Source organism: Pomacea canaliculata, linkage group LG10 (assembly GCF_003073045.1).
Source record: "Pomacea canaliculata isolate SZHN2017 linkage group LG10, ASM307304v1, whole genome shotgun sequence".
NCBI classification, from domain to species: Eukaryota; Metazoa; Mollusca; class Gastropoda; order Architaenioglossa; family Ampullariidae; genus Pomacea; species Pomacea canaliculata.
The window spans coordinates 2,180,004-2,193,485 of NC_037599.1; the positions used below are offsets into that span (position 1 = coordinate 2,180,004).

A 13,482-nucleotide genomic window follows, 5' to 3' on the forward strand; every position below is an offset into this window, starting at 1 on the left:
AATCGTTCTTGATCCTTGCTCTTTGATAACACTCAGTAACTGACAGTAAAACAGCTTGTGGAGAAAAAGATTCATTCTGCTCTCTGTTGGAAGACATACATGATTATAAGCTTTTGCTTGGTGTCCATGCAATTTCTCTCCCTCTTTACACTCGGTCCCCTTCTTATAAAAAACAAACTACAGAAACATTTTTCTTACAGAACCGTCTCTTTAGCTACAGTCTGAACCAAATGACCTGGTTATAGGAGAAGTACATATCTCCTCACTTTGTGCACATCAACACTTGTCTTGAAAGAAAACTTCCAAAGGAAATGCATCATAATACACAAAAACCACTGTCATTTTGTTGTCTGGGTAGAAAGATGCTATAACAAAATGTTTCTTAAATTACCAATAAATAACTCTTTTTAATAAAGTACAATATATTGACATATAGGACTGCATTCTTTGAGAACAAGCAAAAGACAAATGAAAAACACCACAAATTTTTTCTGATAAATATAAATCAACAAATGTTACCGAAAATTGCCAAGAATATAAAAGCAAATACGTAGTTTCCTTTTAAATAGGCATGATCTTTAACACAAGTAAACACATATTATTATTCTCATTATTATTAAAATGATGATTATTTGAGGTTGCCTGCTACTGTTACAGTACATACATGCACAGAAACTCACATGCATAACATCGATGAGGTGAACTTCAGTGGATCATCAGGTTTAATGTCCTCTCTTTCTACTTCCCACAATTTTATGATGGACAGGTATGGCTAAAATAATTAAGCAAGAGAGTTATGTAAAAGACAGAGACAAGGCAAGTCAGTCTGAAGATACAAATAATGAAACTGACTGCCCATGTTATGTATTAATATTTGTTCCTGATTGTACAATGATTCCATTTTTTAAAGAAAACTTTCCAGAACCTTTCTTTCTTATTTGGATTCACATTTTCACAACAAGCATGACAGAAAATGATCGAAGAGTAGATGAAAATGAAGACCTGGGAAAGTTAGCTGTGAATGTCCCTCCTTGATGAAGTTCACCTCTGAAACAAATGGAGGTCACTTGGGTCTTGGTTTTAAACAGAATGTAAATACAACACTAGACATTTTAACTGTTGTTTTTGCTGGTAAACTTCAAAGCCTTCATACAATCAATTTGTGCCATAAGACAGAGCTCTTGACTTTTTCAAACGTATGAGCTTAAAAAGCTACATTTCTAACATTCATACAATTTTAACAACTTCTGATTTCATTCTGCAAATTTTAGCAGAAGTGGTTATAAGCAAGTACTCTAAATTCTCCCTGATATTTTAAGACTTTAATTTCCTGATTTTTCCAGGAACTGAAAATCCTTTTCCACATTCACATGCTTTTTCCAGTTGTCCCTGACCTGTGTAGACTAAACTAGTGTCAGAGTGGAAGGATGATATAAATACACATGTACTCATGGATGCACCTCACACAAACATACAGGTAGTCCTCGGGTTACGACGGTCTCGAGTTACGTCGTTTCGCGGTTACGACGCTCATTCCGACTTACGAGGTCACTGCATCATAGAAAAGGAAGGCCATCACCATGGAGGTGAAAGTCCATATCATAAGGCAATCTGAGAAGGGGGAAACAGCAACAGAAATTAGCAGGTCATTAGGACTTAGTCGTTCGACTGTCGCTACGATTATCAAGGATAAAGATCGCATCCTTGAACACGTGACAAGATCTGCTCCTATGACAGCGACAGTGATAACAAAGCGTAGTGTACTGCACAATATTTTACTGTACTTAAGTTTATTGATAATTATGTAGGGTACTGTGTTAGGATAGGTGTCTGGATAGGCTAAGTGTTTGCAGTACTGTACTGTTATTATGGTACAGTACTGTATGAACGTATGATCCGACTTACGTCAAAATTCGGTTTACGACGCCGCGTTAAGAACGGATCTCTGTCGTAAGTCGAGGACTACCTGTATACATATGGGGAAATCTACTTTCTCACACTGTAGCAGCACATATAACTTTGCTCACATAAAAAGCACATTTAAAAATACCATTTTTGATGTAAAATTCCATATAGCTGTGTTGTATTGGATAGTACAAAGAAAAAGAAACACGCAGATCATGTTAAACTCCTGTTTTGAAAAAAAATCTTCTAGCTGTCAAGTGTTAGAAGGGTTGACAGCTGATTTGTACTGAGCTTCTTTCATCTCTCAAAAGTCTTGGATGGAAGTGCAGCGAATACAAGGCAGGAAGAATGGTATATTAACTTATTTACCAAGGAACCTAACAAATGAAGAAAGCATGCTACTGTATAGTAAATGCTCAGTGTAAACTGGGGTAACGCCAGACTTTGTAATAAAAGTCTTGGCTTCCTACCTGCTGGTTGTGTTGTTGAGAACAGCTCTGAAAGCAGACTTGATGATAGCCAGTGACTTGTCTATGTCTTCAGCTGTCAGGTGAGCACTCACAGAAAGGCGAATGCTGTGTATGATAGAACAAGTCACACCATTGTTTTATCACAACTAGTTCTCTCTAAAAATGCCTTTCTGATCTGCGAACTAACAGTCAGGATTGTGAAGCAATATCTACAAATAAACTTAAAAAAAGAAACCAAAGAACTATTTGACTGCTCATTACAGATGGAAAGAAGAGACAAAGCAAACAGCAGAAACTGGAAAATATTTTTTAAAAACATCTTAGATGAAATACAATATAGAGTTGTTATTTAAATTGTAAACACGTGAAATCTTTATGCTGACCTAGAAATTGGAAAATTGGAAAATTTACCTGGGCTGGGGTAAGAGGTGCTCTTCATTTTCTAGATAGCGTGCCACTGTGATAGCTACACCTTGACTGATGGACTGTACAGTTTGGGGAGAAAACAAAATTAAAAATGAAACACAAGACCAAATGTTCGGTTTGTGGAAATAAAGCGCATCAAGCAGCAAAGACAGTCCCATAACAATTAACCAATCATTTCTAAAATAAATCATGATCCTTATCTAATACCTGACAAATAATATATGCATATGATCTATAATATATGAAAGAACTAGATCTCAGAATGACTGTACAGTTGTTTTTGAAGAAAACACCTAATAATCCCAATCAAAATGCAAGTATGAAACAACAGCAAATCTTGAAGTAACAACATACCATGTCCTGCACCATTTGCAGCATGCGCAAATCAAGATCACGGTCAGCAGCTGGTTCAGTCAACTGCAGGTGCTGGATGGGTGAAATAGGGTCTCCTCTCACCTCCACACCATCAATTCTGAAATAAAAATGCTAACGCATGGTACAATACAGTACTGACAAGTGGGTAGCAAACAAAGATGCAAACAAAACCAAACCAGAAAACAAAGTAATTTTATCATGTACCAAGTTACCATCACAAATAATAGGTGAAAAACACCTCAAAGTTATTTTTGAAAAACAAAAGAATGTTCATTATCTAGGGTTGCAAACTGAAATGAAAGCACACATCACGCAAAGATTTACTACTGCTGTTTAAACAACAAGGCTTACTGAGGCAAATACCAACTGACAGCTGAATCTTAAGAACAGTTCTATGCGAACACAAAGCAAATTTGAAGAAATCTTGCACAACTGTAGCTGCAAAAACAGTTATACATTTAATCTCTTTGTCTCTGTAATTTTTTTTCAATGAAAGGCAAGCAAAGCAAAGTTGGTCAATAAAAAAGAAAATTAACAGCAACAACAACAAAATTTTTTGAAGAAATCTCAACAGATAGCCAATTCAAATGGTGATACAATCATTTAACGATGTCCTAAATTACAATTTACACCTTGTAAACAAAAATTCAGCAGGAAAGAAAAGAACACCACCAGATGATGTGAAAACATTTTTGAAATATGACATTTATATAAAACAGAAGAAAAAGACAATGAACTCTACTTACTGCTTTACAGCTTCATGCACACGCTGACAATTTTCTCTCAGTGTAAGAAGCAGATCTAAAGCAGCCAAGAAAAAGGGTTGCTGGTTATCTTGTCACATCCATGATACAATGTTACAGCAGCTTTTTCACCAATCTGTCATGTTGTGCTCTTATAACATCTTTACCAGACATAGCATTTTCTCTCAGATATGGCGAAGAACAAAAAAAAAAATGCAATAGGTGCTTCATTATGCTTGCAAGAAAAAAATAAAAATAAAAAAGAGAAATGATGAATCATATCAACTAAAACATGAAGGTGGAGAAAAAGCTTACGAGGGTTTTTTTCCATTAGTTTAAGAGCTGTGGTGGCTGCAACTGCAACCATAGGAGGCTGGGATGCCGAGAAGCAATATCCAGAACCCGAAAGTCTCTGAAAATTACAAAACAAAGTACCCCTGTATATTATAATATGTTTATAACAGCATCCTGCAGCTTGTTAAATGGCTAGTGAAGTTGAATAAAAGTATCTCTGTAAAATGTCTGTGCTACTAATACAAACAACCCCTTGTCAAATGTCAAACAGAGACAAAACTACCTAGGTAAATGAAGTAGAAGATGGGCGCATAAATTGACAATACCTGATGGTCAATGATGAACTTCTTGCCACAGCAAAAACCCCCTATTGAGGCCATCGAGTTTTCCAGGGATGCAGCAATGAGCTCAATGTTATCAATCTGTTGAATGACACATTTAATACAAACTCTTTGGGAGACAGCAAAATTCTGTGCTACAGCCTGTTTAAAATGTAATAAAACTCTGTTAAGCAGGGGATTGAGAGGGTGGGAATTGGTGTTTTATGCAGAGCCAGCAACTAACGCTATGTTACAGAAAGGCAGTCAGCCTTGTAAACAGATGCCATATGCAGAGAAAGACATGCGTTAACTGTTCCCCCCTGGACCAACCACTCTATTAAGCAAAAATGATAAAAGAACAAGCTAATATCATGAATTATCTAATAATATTTCATATATTGTGACAATGAACTGAAGAGAAAGACTATGAGGTTTATCAACTGACAAATGTAAAAGTTCATCTTTACTTGGAGAACATGCCAATACTTCTTTTTTTTCCCCAAATGTATAATCCACACAAGCAAGCACAAAAAAAAGAAGCCTTTCAGTTGGTCATCAAAACCTCTGTACCATGCCAAAGTGCTTATTAAACTTTGTGACTGTTTCTTGATATCTTAAACATTTACAAAGCTTTCTAACTCACGGGAATCTCAAAGTGCTCAGTCACACCACGGCCGTTGGCTCCTAACACACCAAATGACAGGCTTTCCTCCAGAAAAATTCGCAACTTGTATTTCCATTTCAGTTCCACCTGCAGACAAAGCAAGTTGTCCTTTCAGTAGGAAAGAAGGACAAAAAGTGTAATCATGTATGCAATCCATCCAACCCCAAAGATCCATTAAAAATAAGCTTTAAAATGGTAAAAGGAATATTTGATTAAGCTTATTTTTGCTGGAAATATTATCTTCATACTCACCAGTCTAGGCAAAGGACAAATGTCCCCATAGTTTGCATATATACCTTCCACAACCAAGAATTTGCGAGTCACTTTTGCCTTCTTTGGATTCTGTTTAAACAAAAATCAAACCTTTAATTGACAGAACATCATAAAACCAAGTTAGCACAATCATCCTATACTTAATAAAGGAACAGTAATGTTCATGCACTATATCAGTCCATTTATCTGACTGCTACATAGACGAGAGTTATTTTGTGTCTCCTGCATAAAGGCAGCAAAATATTCTTGGAAATGCTGTTTAGACTAGCAGTATTAAAGGCCATAATCCATAAAGCAAATGTGAATTCCTCACAAATACAATATCTCGACCACAGATTGTTTGTTCTCCCTTTAAAAATTCAGTTTCCCTAAATGACTGTCAACACAACAATACATCTCATAATTAACACCTGTTCATAAGTAATTTAATTTTATTTCTTTTTTTCCCCACACTTTCCTCTCACAATACTTTTTGTCATACCCTGCGATCTTCCTCTTCCTGCGCTTTCAACAGGGCTTCCAGATGCTCCATGTCATTGTGTCTGAACCACTTGATGGTGCTGCGTGAAGCTATGCAACCTTTCTGTGCAGCAAAGCCGATCCCTTCATCGCTGCAATAAAGAACAAAACCATGTGCATCAATGATGTTTATCATGCCACCAGCATCCATGATCCATCATTAATCCATTCTCCTCTGTCACTAGGATGTATTTAAAAGTTAAGTTTACAATAAACTACTTTGCTTCCTGTGCACTAGCATTGCCAGGTAACTGTTGCAGTACTAAGGTATTCAGACTTACGCAAAGATGACATCTCCTCGCTTGGAGTATGCTGGGATAGCACTGGCAATGGCGACAAAGCCATAGGAATACAAAATGGCTTCTTCGGTGTTCATGAATTTAGCAAGCAAGTCCTCCAGTTCCAAATGGACATCTGGATAGCAAGTATAAACACAATTACCAAATGCTTTTATCACAGATTCACAAAGTGTGGATACATTAACTTAAAGTTGCATGAACTGCTCTATGAAATATGTAAAATACAAAATATATCAAAACAATGTTGCAGCTGTAAGTTGAATTTTCAAAATTCCTGCATCCTCACATAGCTCACCAGCATCTTTATTCCATTCAAAGCAAGAGGGAAATGAAAGTGGATCATGACTGACAAAGGAAATGTTTTACTAGAAAAGATGCTACTCTCATAATCTATTCTCAGTTCTCATTTTCTGAAAGAATACGAATAACAGACAAATAAATGAGCATCTTGACACATACCCATAGTACCATAAAAGCCCCGAGGGCCACAAGATCCCACACCATACTTCATCAGAGCTTTGACTGCATCCTCCTGCAAATGAGGAAATTATTAAAAAAAAAATTTCAGACCGTTCAATTAGCTAAATTTAGCTATTTTTGTAGCTCATAAATTTTTTTAGAAAATGGTTACTTACATTTTATAAAAGAAATTGCCTACCTCTATTTCTTTGTTGCCAATGAAGCCAAGGAAATTAAGTGTTGCCATATTGATGCAATCTTTTCCATTAATATTCACTGTTTTTCCAGCACCTCTACACATGCATGCACACAGAGACACAAATGTTTTTAAATGATTTAGTTGTGTAACAGAGTTATTTAAAAAAACCCCAAACAGTCTGTCTTTAAAAGAACTTAATTAGTTAACTAAACAATCAGGTTATGAAAACTTGTAAAAATTTCAAAAAGGAGATTCACCTTTAACTTCAAAAACACTTTCCCTTCATAGAACACTTAAATTCTCTCACATCTGAATGCCTGTTAACTGTATCTTTATGCAACTGACACCAAAAAACTGGCAAAAAAGTTCTCCAATAAATTAAAGAAACTTTTAAGCTGGTAAATAGTGTACTTTTGTTATACTAACCCACTGATGCAGTATTTCTCCATAGCCTGCAGAACAGGATGGTCATCTGGAACATCGGGTACAAGAGGTTCTGGATTCCAGTCAGCCACTAGTTCTTCTTTCTCCTGAATTTCCAAAATGTATACATGAAAAAAAGCAATTCACAACCTGTTCCATGATTATATAAAACAGACCTTTGCCACTATGTTTATGCCAATTCAAAGCATGTCCTTAGGGATTAAAAGTTAATGTATTTATTATTAATTATAATAATTACATGCAGCATGCTTATACCTGATGCATGTCATGTCAAAATAAATTTGACCATCATCTGATAGGTTAATGTCCCAAAGCATGACTTTTTTAAATTTTAATGTGGCCCTGCTGTTGTAACTCATTCAGAACATCAGGTTGTTAATGTTGACAGTTTCAACACCTCTTGAGTTAGTAAAGAAGGGTAAGTACCAAATATAAACCTTTAACTTTAACATAGATACTTCTTACAAGTGAAATTTTTTTTTCTGTTCAGAAAAGGAATAAGAAACATGACACAAAACTTTCAATTTGTCAGTCTGAGTTTTCCTTTTTCTACCAATAACAATGCTTGAATTTCTTCTACTGGTCTCAACACCTCATATAACTCCCCCCCCCCACCCCTTACAATGTAAATTTTATGTGATGATTAAAAAAAAAATACAAACAAAATCAATAGGTTCTATAGTTAACTGAAATACAAACTCCACTAATTATGCCACAGAAAGTAAAATAAGAGGCAAAAAACTGAAGAAAATACCTTTTCAGTAAGTTCAATTTTTTCCGGTTTATAGCTTTTTGAGAAGAAAAGCTTTGCAATTAGTAGGATCAGCAGTGCTTCAAACACCAGGTGATATGCTGGGGCCTGGAAATTCAAAAATGTGGCAATATTTTTCATTTCCAGCATTTATCTCTTCCCCTCAGAGAGAGAGAGAGCGCTTGTGTGTTTATATGAGAGAGAGAAAGAAGTGAACAAGAGACAAAACATCACTTCATCTTCTTAATGCCACAATCATACATCTCCAAATTAAAAAGAGTTACAAAACAAAAATTAAAACTTAAGACAATCCTATGTCATATTCTGTTCTAGACCTAAGGATAATGTCATTTTGAACTGCCACATCTACATCAATGAAGATGAATGGTTGTGGCAGCAGCCTTCTAGGAGTAGAATGTTCAGGCCACACCCAAACATCTCGATGTGCTGGCTTCCAGGGTTCATACAAACAACAAGGAAAGTTTAGAGTCGTAAGATAAAAGTGCACAAATAAATGTTTATAACTTTCTGCTTTTACTGTTTTAGCAATACAAGATGGAGATTCAAAAGCTCCATGACATTACTGGGTGACCAGTCACTTCAGCCCTAAACCTTAATGCCCCAGCCATATTAACCCTAACCCTGAGGTGGATCTGCCAGGATCAAACTGTAGCTCTCAATAACATGCACTAGTTGAGGAAGCGCAGCAGCACCGATCCATCTTACTAATCAAAAAAAGGTCACTTAGTGCCACACATCCTGAGTGTAATTTTCACAATGATACATAAGCACCATTTTCTCTTTCATAATCTAAAAAAAAACAACTTTCATTTATTTTTAATTTTGGTAGTTTGTACTAAATCTGTCGCTACGGGTGTCCTTTTGTTAGGCCTGGGTCAATTCAGCTTTTGGTGTTGTGACAATGTGGTCTTGTGTGAGACAATTTGGTCATAGCAGGGGCTGGATTTGACATGTAAGGTATTCTTCTTCCTGATTGTGCCCTATACCCCCTGTCTTGTCAGAGCAGCGAACTCTGCTGTCCAGTGTAGGTCAGCAGCTGATTTCCTAAACTTGGAGGGGCGTAGGCTGTTGAAAGCATGCGTAGCCTTATTGACGCGACTTTTGATGTTATCGTCCGCTCCACCATCCTTGTTGACAATGCTCCCCAGATAGATGAAGCTGTTTCCAGGATATTTTCTCCCTGACGTTGGATTGCGAGTTCTTGCTTGTTGTTGATTCTCATCTTTTGGTAATATTTGACGTTAATAGCTACTTGTTTCATCGGTGATCGATACGTCGTTTGGACTTGGGACGATTTGACTGTTCAGTCTCGGGACGCACTGAACCTAGCTGGGACGAATACACTTCTGGTGTGGGCAAAGTGACCGGCCCCCAAGAATATGACTAACACTATCACCTGACTGGTCCTGAATGATGACAGTGATTCAAAGAACTTAACAGTTTTTCAGCTCACAAGTGAAGTCTATCATGGCTAGGTTTCAAATCCGTAGAGATCTTCAAAGATACAGCTATGAACAAACTAAAACTATTTCTTACTTGTAAGAAACCCTGTATAAGATCGTACATATCCCATGTTGCGGGTAGAAACGCCATTTTGCTGAAAGCCGAACAGACTGGAGAGTTTTCCAGGGGAGAGAACGCATGTTTACTTATGTTCATTTAAAAAAAAAGGTTTAAAAAAAAGTATCCATTTAAGAGATTATTGCTAGCTTTCTCTGTGTTTGTTCAATATCAATTTCTATCATATGAAATAATTAGTATATGTTCAAAGAGCCCACAGTGCAAAAATCGCATCAATGACTGACGTCTTAGTGTCTCGCGCGAGCAGCGGCAGCGTACATGACAACCGTCATGGCGACGGAGAAAAGTGGAGCCTCCTTGCATGGATGAATCTATTTTGCGACTAACATTTATTGATCATTCTTTTATCGTTTCACATATTAGTGGAACTAGTGAGCATATTAGAACAGTCAACGATACAATTCCTACCAATGGGGCTTATTCAAGGTTTTAATGTGTACTATATGTTAATGCTTTTATCTCCTTTCATCTCCCTTTCCACTGTTTTCCACTCGAGATGAAAGGAAAGGGCTGGACATGGGGTCACCTAGAGCGGGTTTCAGCCGATCGACATCAGTGGCGGACTCTGGTCGAGGCCCTATGTGCAACCTGATGCACGAAGAGAATTTACTAACTATATGTTAATGCTAGTATCGTCATGGTCAGGGTCGAATCTACTCATAAGATAAGACTTTTATTTGTCCCAGAGGGCAATTCTGTTGCAGCTCGATTAAAATTAAAATTCATACACAATTGCATGCACAAAACCATTCATGTCTCATTCATTCATACTTCATCGAATCCATACACTGTCGAATTGATCGTCGGCCCATTTCCCTCATAATCGCCCGTTTTATTTTTGACATTGTCGTATGTTCAATCGCAAAAGGAGAGGGAAGTCTTAAATTCTATTAATTCTATATCATTAGCTGCGAAATAAACAAACGTCCGAACATGATCAGTAGTATATATACATATGGCAAACACATATACACTGTAGTCGAAGTGCATTAATTGTGCTAAACCGATGAACCCAATATTACAGCGATTTGTACAACATCTAGCAGACGCTAACATCCCCCATAACACACAGACTATAGAAACAGCGAACGTACGAACAGGCGTTATTACTTATACGGGAAGATGTTGATCGAGAGAGCTGTTAGCAGTTTGAAGGGAGATATATCATATATGACGCTCGAGCGATCAGCTGCTCAATAGCAATTGTATTAGTCACACCTATTCCAAAGAAAGTAAATAAACAACTGTGCCAGAACTATACATGATCATAAACCTCAGCATTCACCCAAGCAACCCAGCATGTTTAGAGTGATTCTGAAAGTAATCCAGATCGAATCTATGGAACAGCTAGCAAAACAGGTTGACTTTAGACCTGGCATGAGTACAGTTGAACGATTTTCCACTGTCACTTCCTGATAGAAAAATATCTACATCACCAGCGGAATCTCTTTCGCAATTTCATTTAACAGTTTGGCGCGATCGAGGGGTTGTGACATGTGACGCCAAACTTCAACATCGATTGCTGTACAAGAGTTTAACGAGTGCAGCACTTACGGAAAAACCAGACAAGAAGAGTTTTCCTTCACACAACAATGGGTGTCTGTCGTGGGACTTGGTGCGAAGATGCTAACTGTACTGGCAGGAAAGAAGCACTCGCTTCTCTTTCTGATGCCAAAGCATTGACGTTAGTCATTGATGATAGTGATGGAGAAGTGAGAACAATAAGTGAGAATTCAATAGAAGCAGGGGTTAGCCATTTGACAGACGGTAGATGGTACACAGGTGTCTTCACTACAGTATTATCATTCTATTTTCCAGTTCCTATGTATAATTTGTTTCTTATACAGTGAATCTTAGAACAAGCAACCTGTATGCTTCTATTGAATTTGTTGTCCTTTCTACAAGACTATTGTCTGACCACTATCTTCCGTGACAGCTACTCATCAGATGCTTATATCTAAACACACCGCTTTATAAAATAGTTTAAGAATGCACGATATAATCCGTGGCTGGAAGCAGGGGTACAGAGCTTGCATATTCACTGTTAGTTTTCCTCTTGCATGTAATTGTTTCTTCTGTTTACTGTTTCAAACACCTTCCCCCTTCATCCCATGAATTATGTAATATTACAAGAAATTTAGAGTTTAGCACATGCGAACTGCAGATAAAACCAGTAATTGTAAGCACTGTCATACGCTTTACATTAATATGTAAAAATGCAAAACCACAACTATGACAATGCAAAAAATACTTCTACTTATCTAACAGATTAATAGCACAGCTAACAAACGTATAATTTACAAGTGAATAACATAAAAAAGCTATGATATATGCATATGACAAAAGAGTCTTGCTGTTTTAGATTGGAATGAACTTGTCTATAGATAAAAGAAATTTTTAAGTGCTGAAATTCCCAGTGGTGTATGTTGAACTGATCAAGCCATTGATTAGTACAATTTTTGGATCATAAAGTCTGAATGGTTGAACATTTTCTCATTTATCAATGAACTGCGTGATTTTGCTATTTGAATTATGTTGTTCATTTGGAAATCTTCATCGGTGCCGTCTGTTTCAGATAATGTTTTCTATATAGAATAATAAAATTCTTACTGTTTAACTACAGATATCCTCTACTAGTCTAAAAGATCTATTTTTCATAGTGTTTTGTCCAATTTGCTGCTGGTTGTGCTGAACACTTCTTTTGGTGTAATTTGAAGTGGAATCCCTATCGACATGCCGATGTCATAGTGCCTCATGTTTTTAATGTGGACATGCTTAAGAAGATTCATCAGGCTGAAAGCATTAAAACTTTCAACATAAAATGTGTCTTGGGACAGCACATAGTCCTCTGGATTGTTATAAATTGAATAACCATGAAGAAAGTTGTTAAGAAGCTTCACAGCTTCGGTCAGTGCTGTCAAAGACGGGATATACTGTGACTGCCTACATGGTGAGGTCTGGTCACACTTGTCATGGATATTTTCAATGAGCCAATACCCGTGATCCCTGACCACTGCTGTCTTGCCACTGAGCTGAGGATGCCACATCTTGCCAATGTTTGCTCTGCTACCTTGAGCCAGTGGTTTTTTTCCATACCAGCTTTTATACTTTTGGAAACGTGCCATCTTTCATTTATGTTTCTAACGCCTTTATTTTTCACTGACTTATTAACACATTATGGTCGATGACATGTTCTTAAATTAGGACACCTGACGCATGCATACTTTCATACTTCCCCTCACCCGGGCCGAACCCATTCTTTTCTTACAAACGTGAAAAGTTTGGTCTTTATGTCCTTTGAGCTAGGAGGTCAATCGCAGTCAATCACTCATGTAGCAGATGACAAAAAGTTTTTCATAACTATGTCATGTAAATACATCACGATAAGATATTAGACTGTAGTCTCATCCTTTGGCAGTAAACTGAGTGACTCATTGTGTCAAGAAGAAAGGCATGTTGATGGAGAGCCAAATAGGCCTCTTCTACTGTCTTTGACATTCCCTAATAAATCAGATACTGGGCTGTTAAGAGTCAGTCCAGTGAGCTTCAGGCTCACTATCTTCTGTGTGGGATTTGCAGGGCATGAATTTCATGTCAAGCGTGTAATTAGTTCACAGGTGATTCAAGCTGTGTCCTGCTCACGCAGGTGAATGCACCCATTGTAGCTGCTGCAGTCTATGGAGGCACTCCAGTTGCTTGGCAGGCACACGTACGTTTCATATCAACCATGAACTCAAAA

General features: G+C 37.2%; 1 protein-coding gene across 1 annotated transcript; it reads right to left on the bottom strand.

Annotated features, from left to right (window-relative positions):
- Positions 1-54: 54 nt before the first annotated feature.
- On the bottom strand, positions 55-9,821 carry LOC112573847 (serine palmitoyltransferase 1-like). The gene is made up of 16 exons (XM_025254488.1): positions 9,699-9,821; positions 8,145-8,249; positions 7,373-7,476; positions 6,947-7,040; positions 6,748-6,820; positions 6,271-6,403; positions 5,952-6,081; positions 5,450-5,539; positions 5,177-5,284; positions 4,540-4,635; positions 4,235-4,331; positions 3,923-3,977; positions 3,156-3,273; positions 2,787-2,860; positions 2,376-2,480; positions 55-1,047 (listed from the first exon to the last, which is right to left on the bottom strand). Exons 1-16 carry the CDS (start codon positions 9,819-9,821, stop codon positions 945-947), a joined length of 1,608 nt encoding a protein of 535 aa, XP_025110273.1. The 3' UTR covers positions 55-944.
- Positions 9,822-13,482: the final 3,661 nt, after the last annotated feature.

Excerpts from the sequence above, each read along its gene's own strand:
- LOC112573847 (XM_025254488.1), bottom strand. The coding sequence starts at position 9,821 with ATGAACATAAGTAAACATGCGTTCTCTCCCCTGGAAAACTCTCCAGTC. Across the intron at positions 2,861-3,155 it reads TGCAAATGGTGCAGGACATG|TCCATCAGTCAAGGTGTAGC; the intron begins GTATGTTGTTAC and ends CAAACTGTACAG. Across the intron at positions 2,481-2,786 it reads CACCTCTTACCCCAGCCCAG|CATTCGCCTTTCTGTGAGTG; the intron begins GTAAATTTTCCA and ends TATCATACACAG.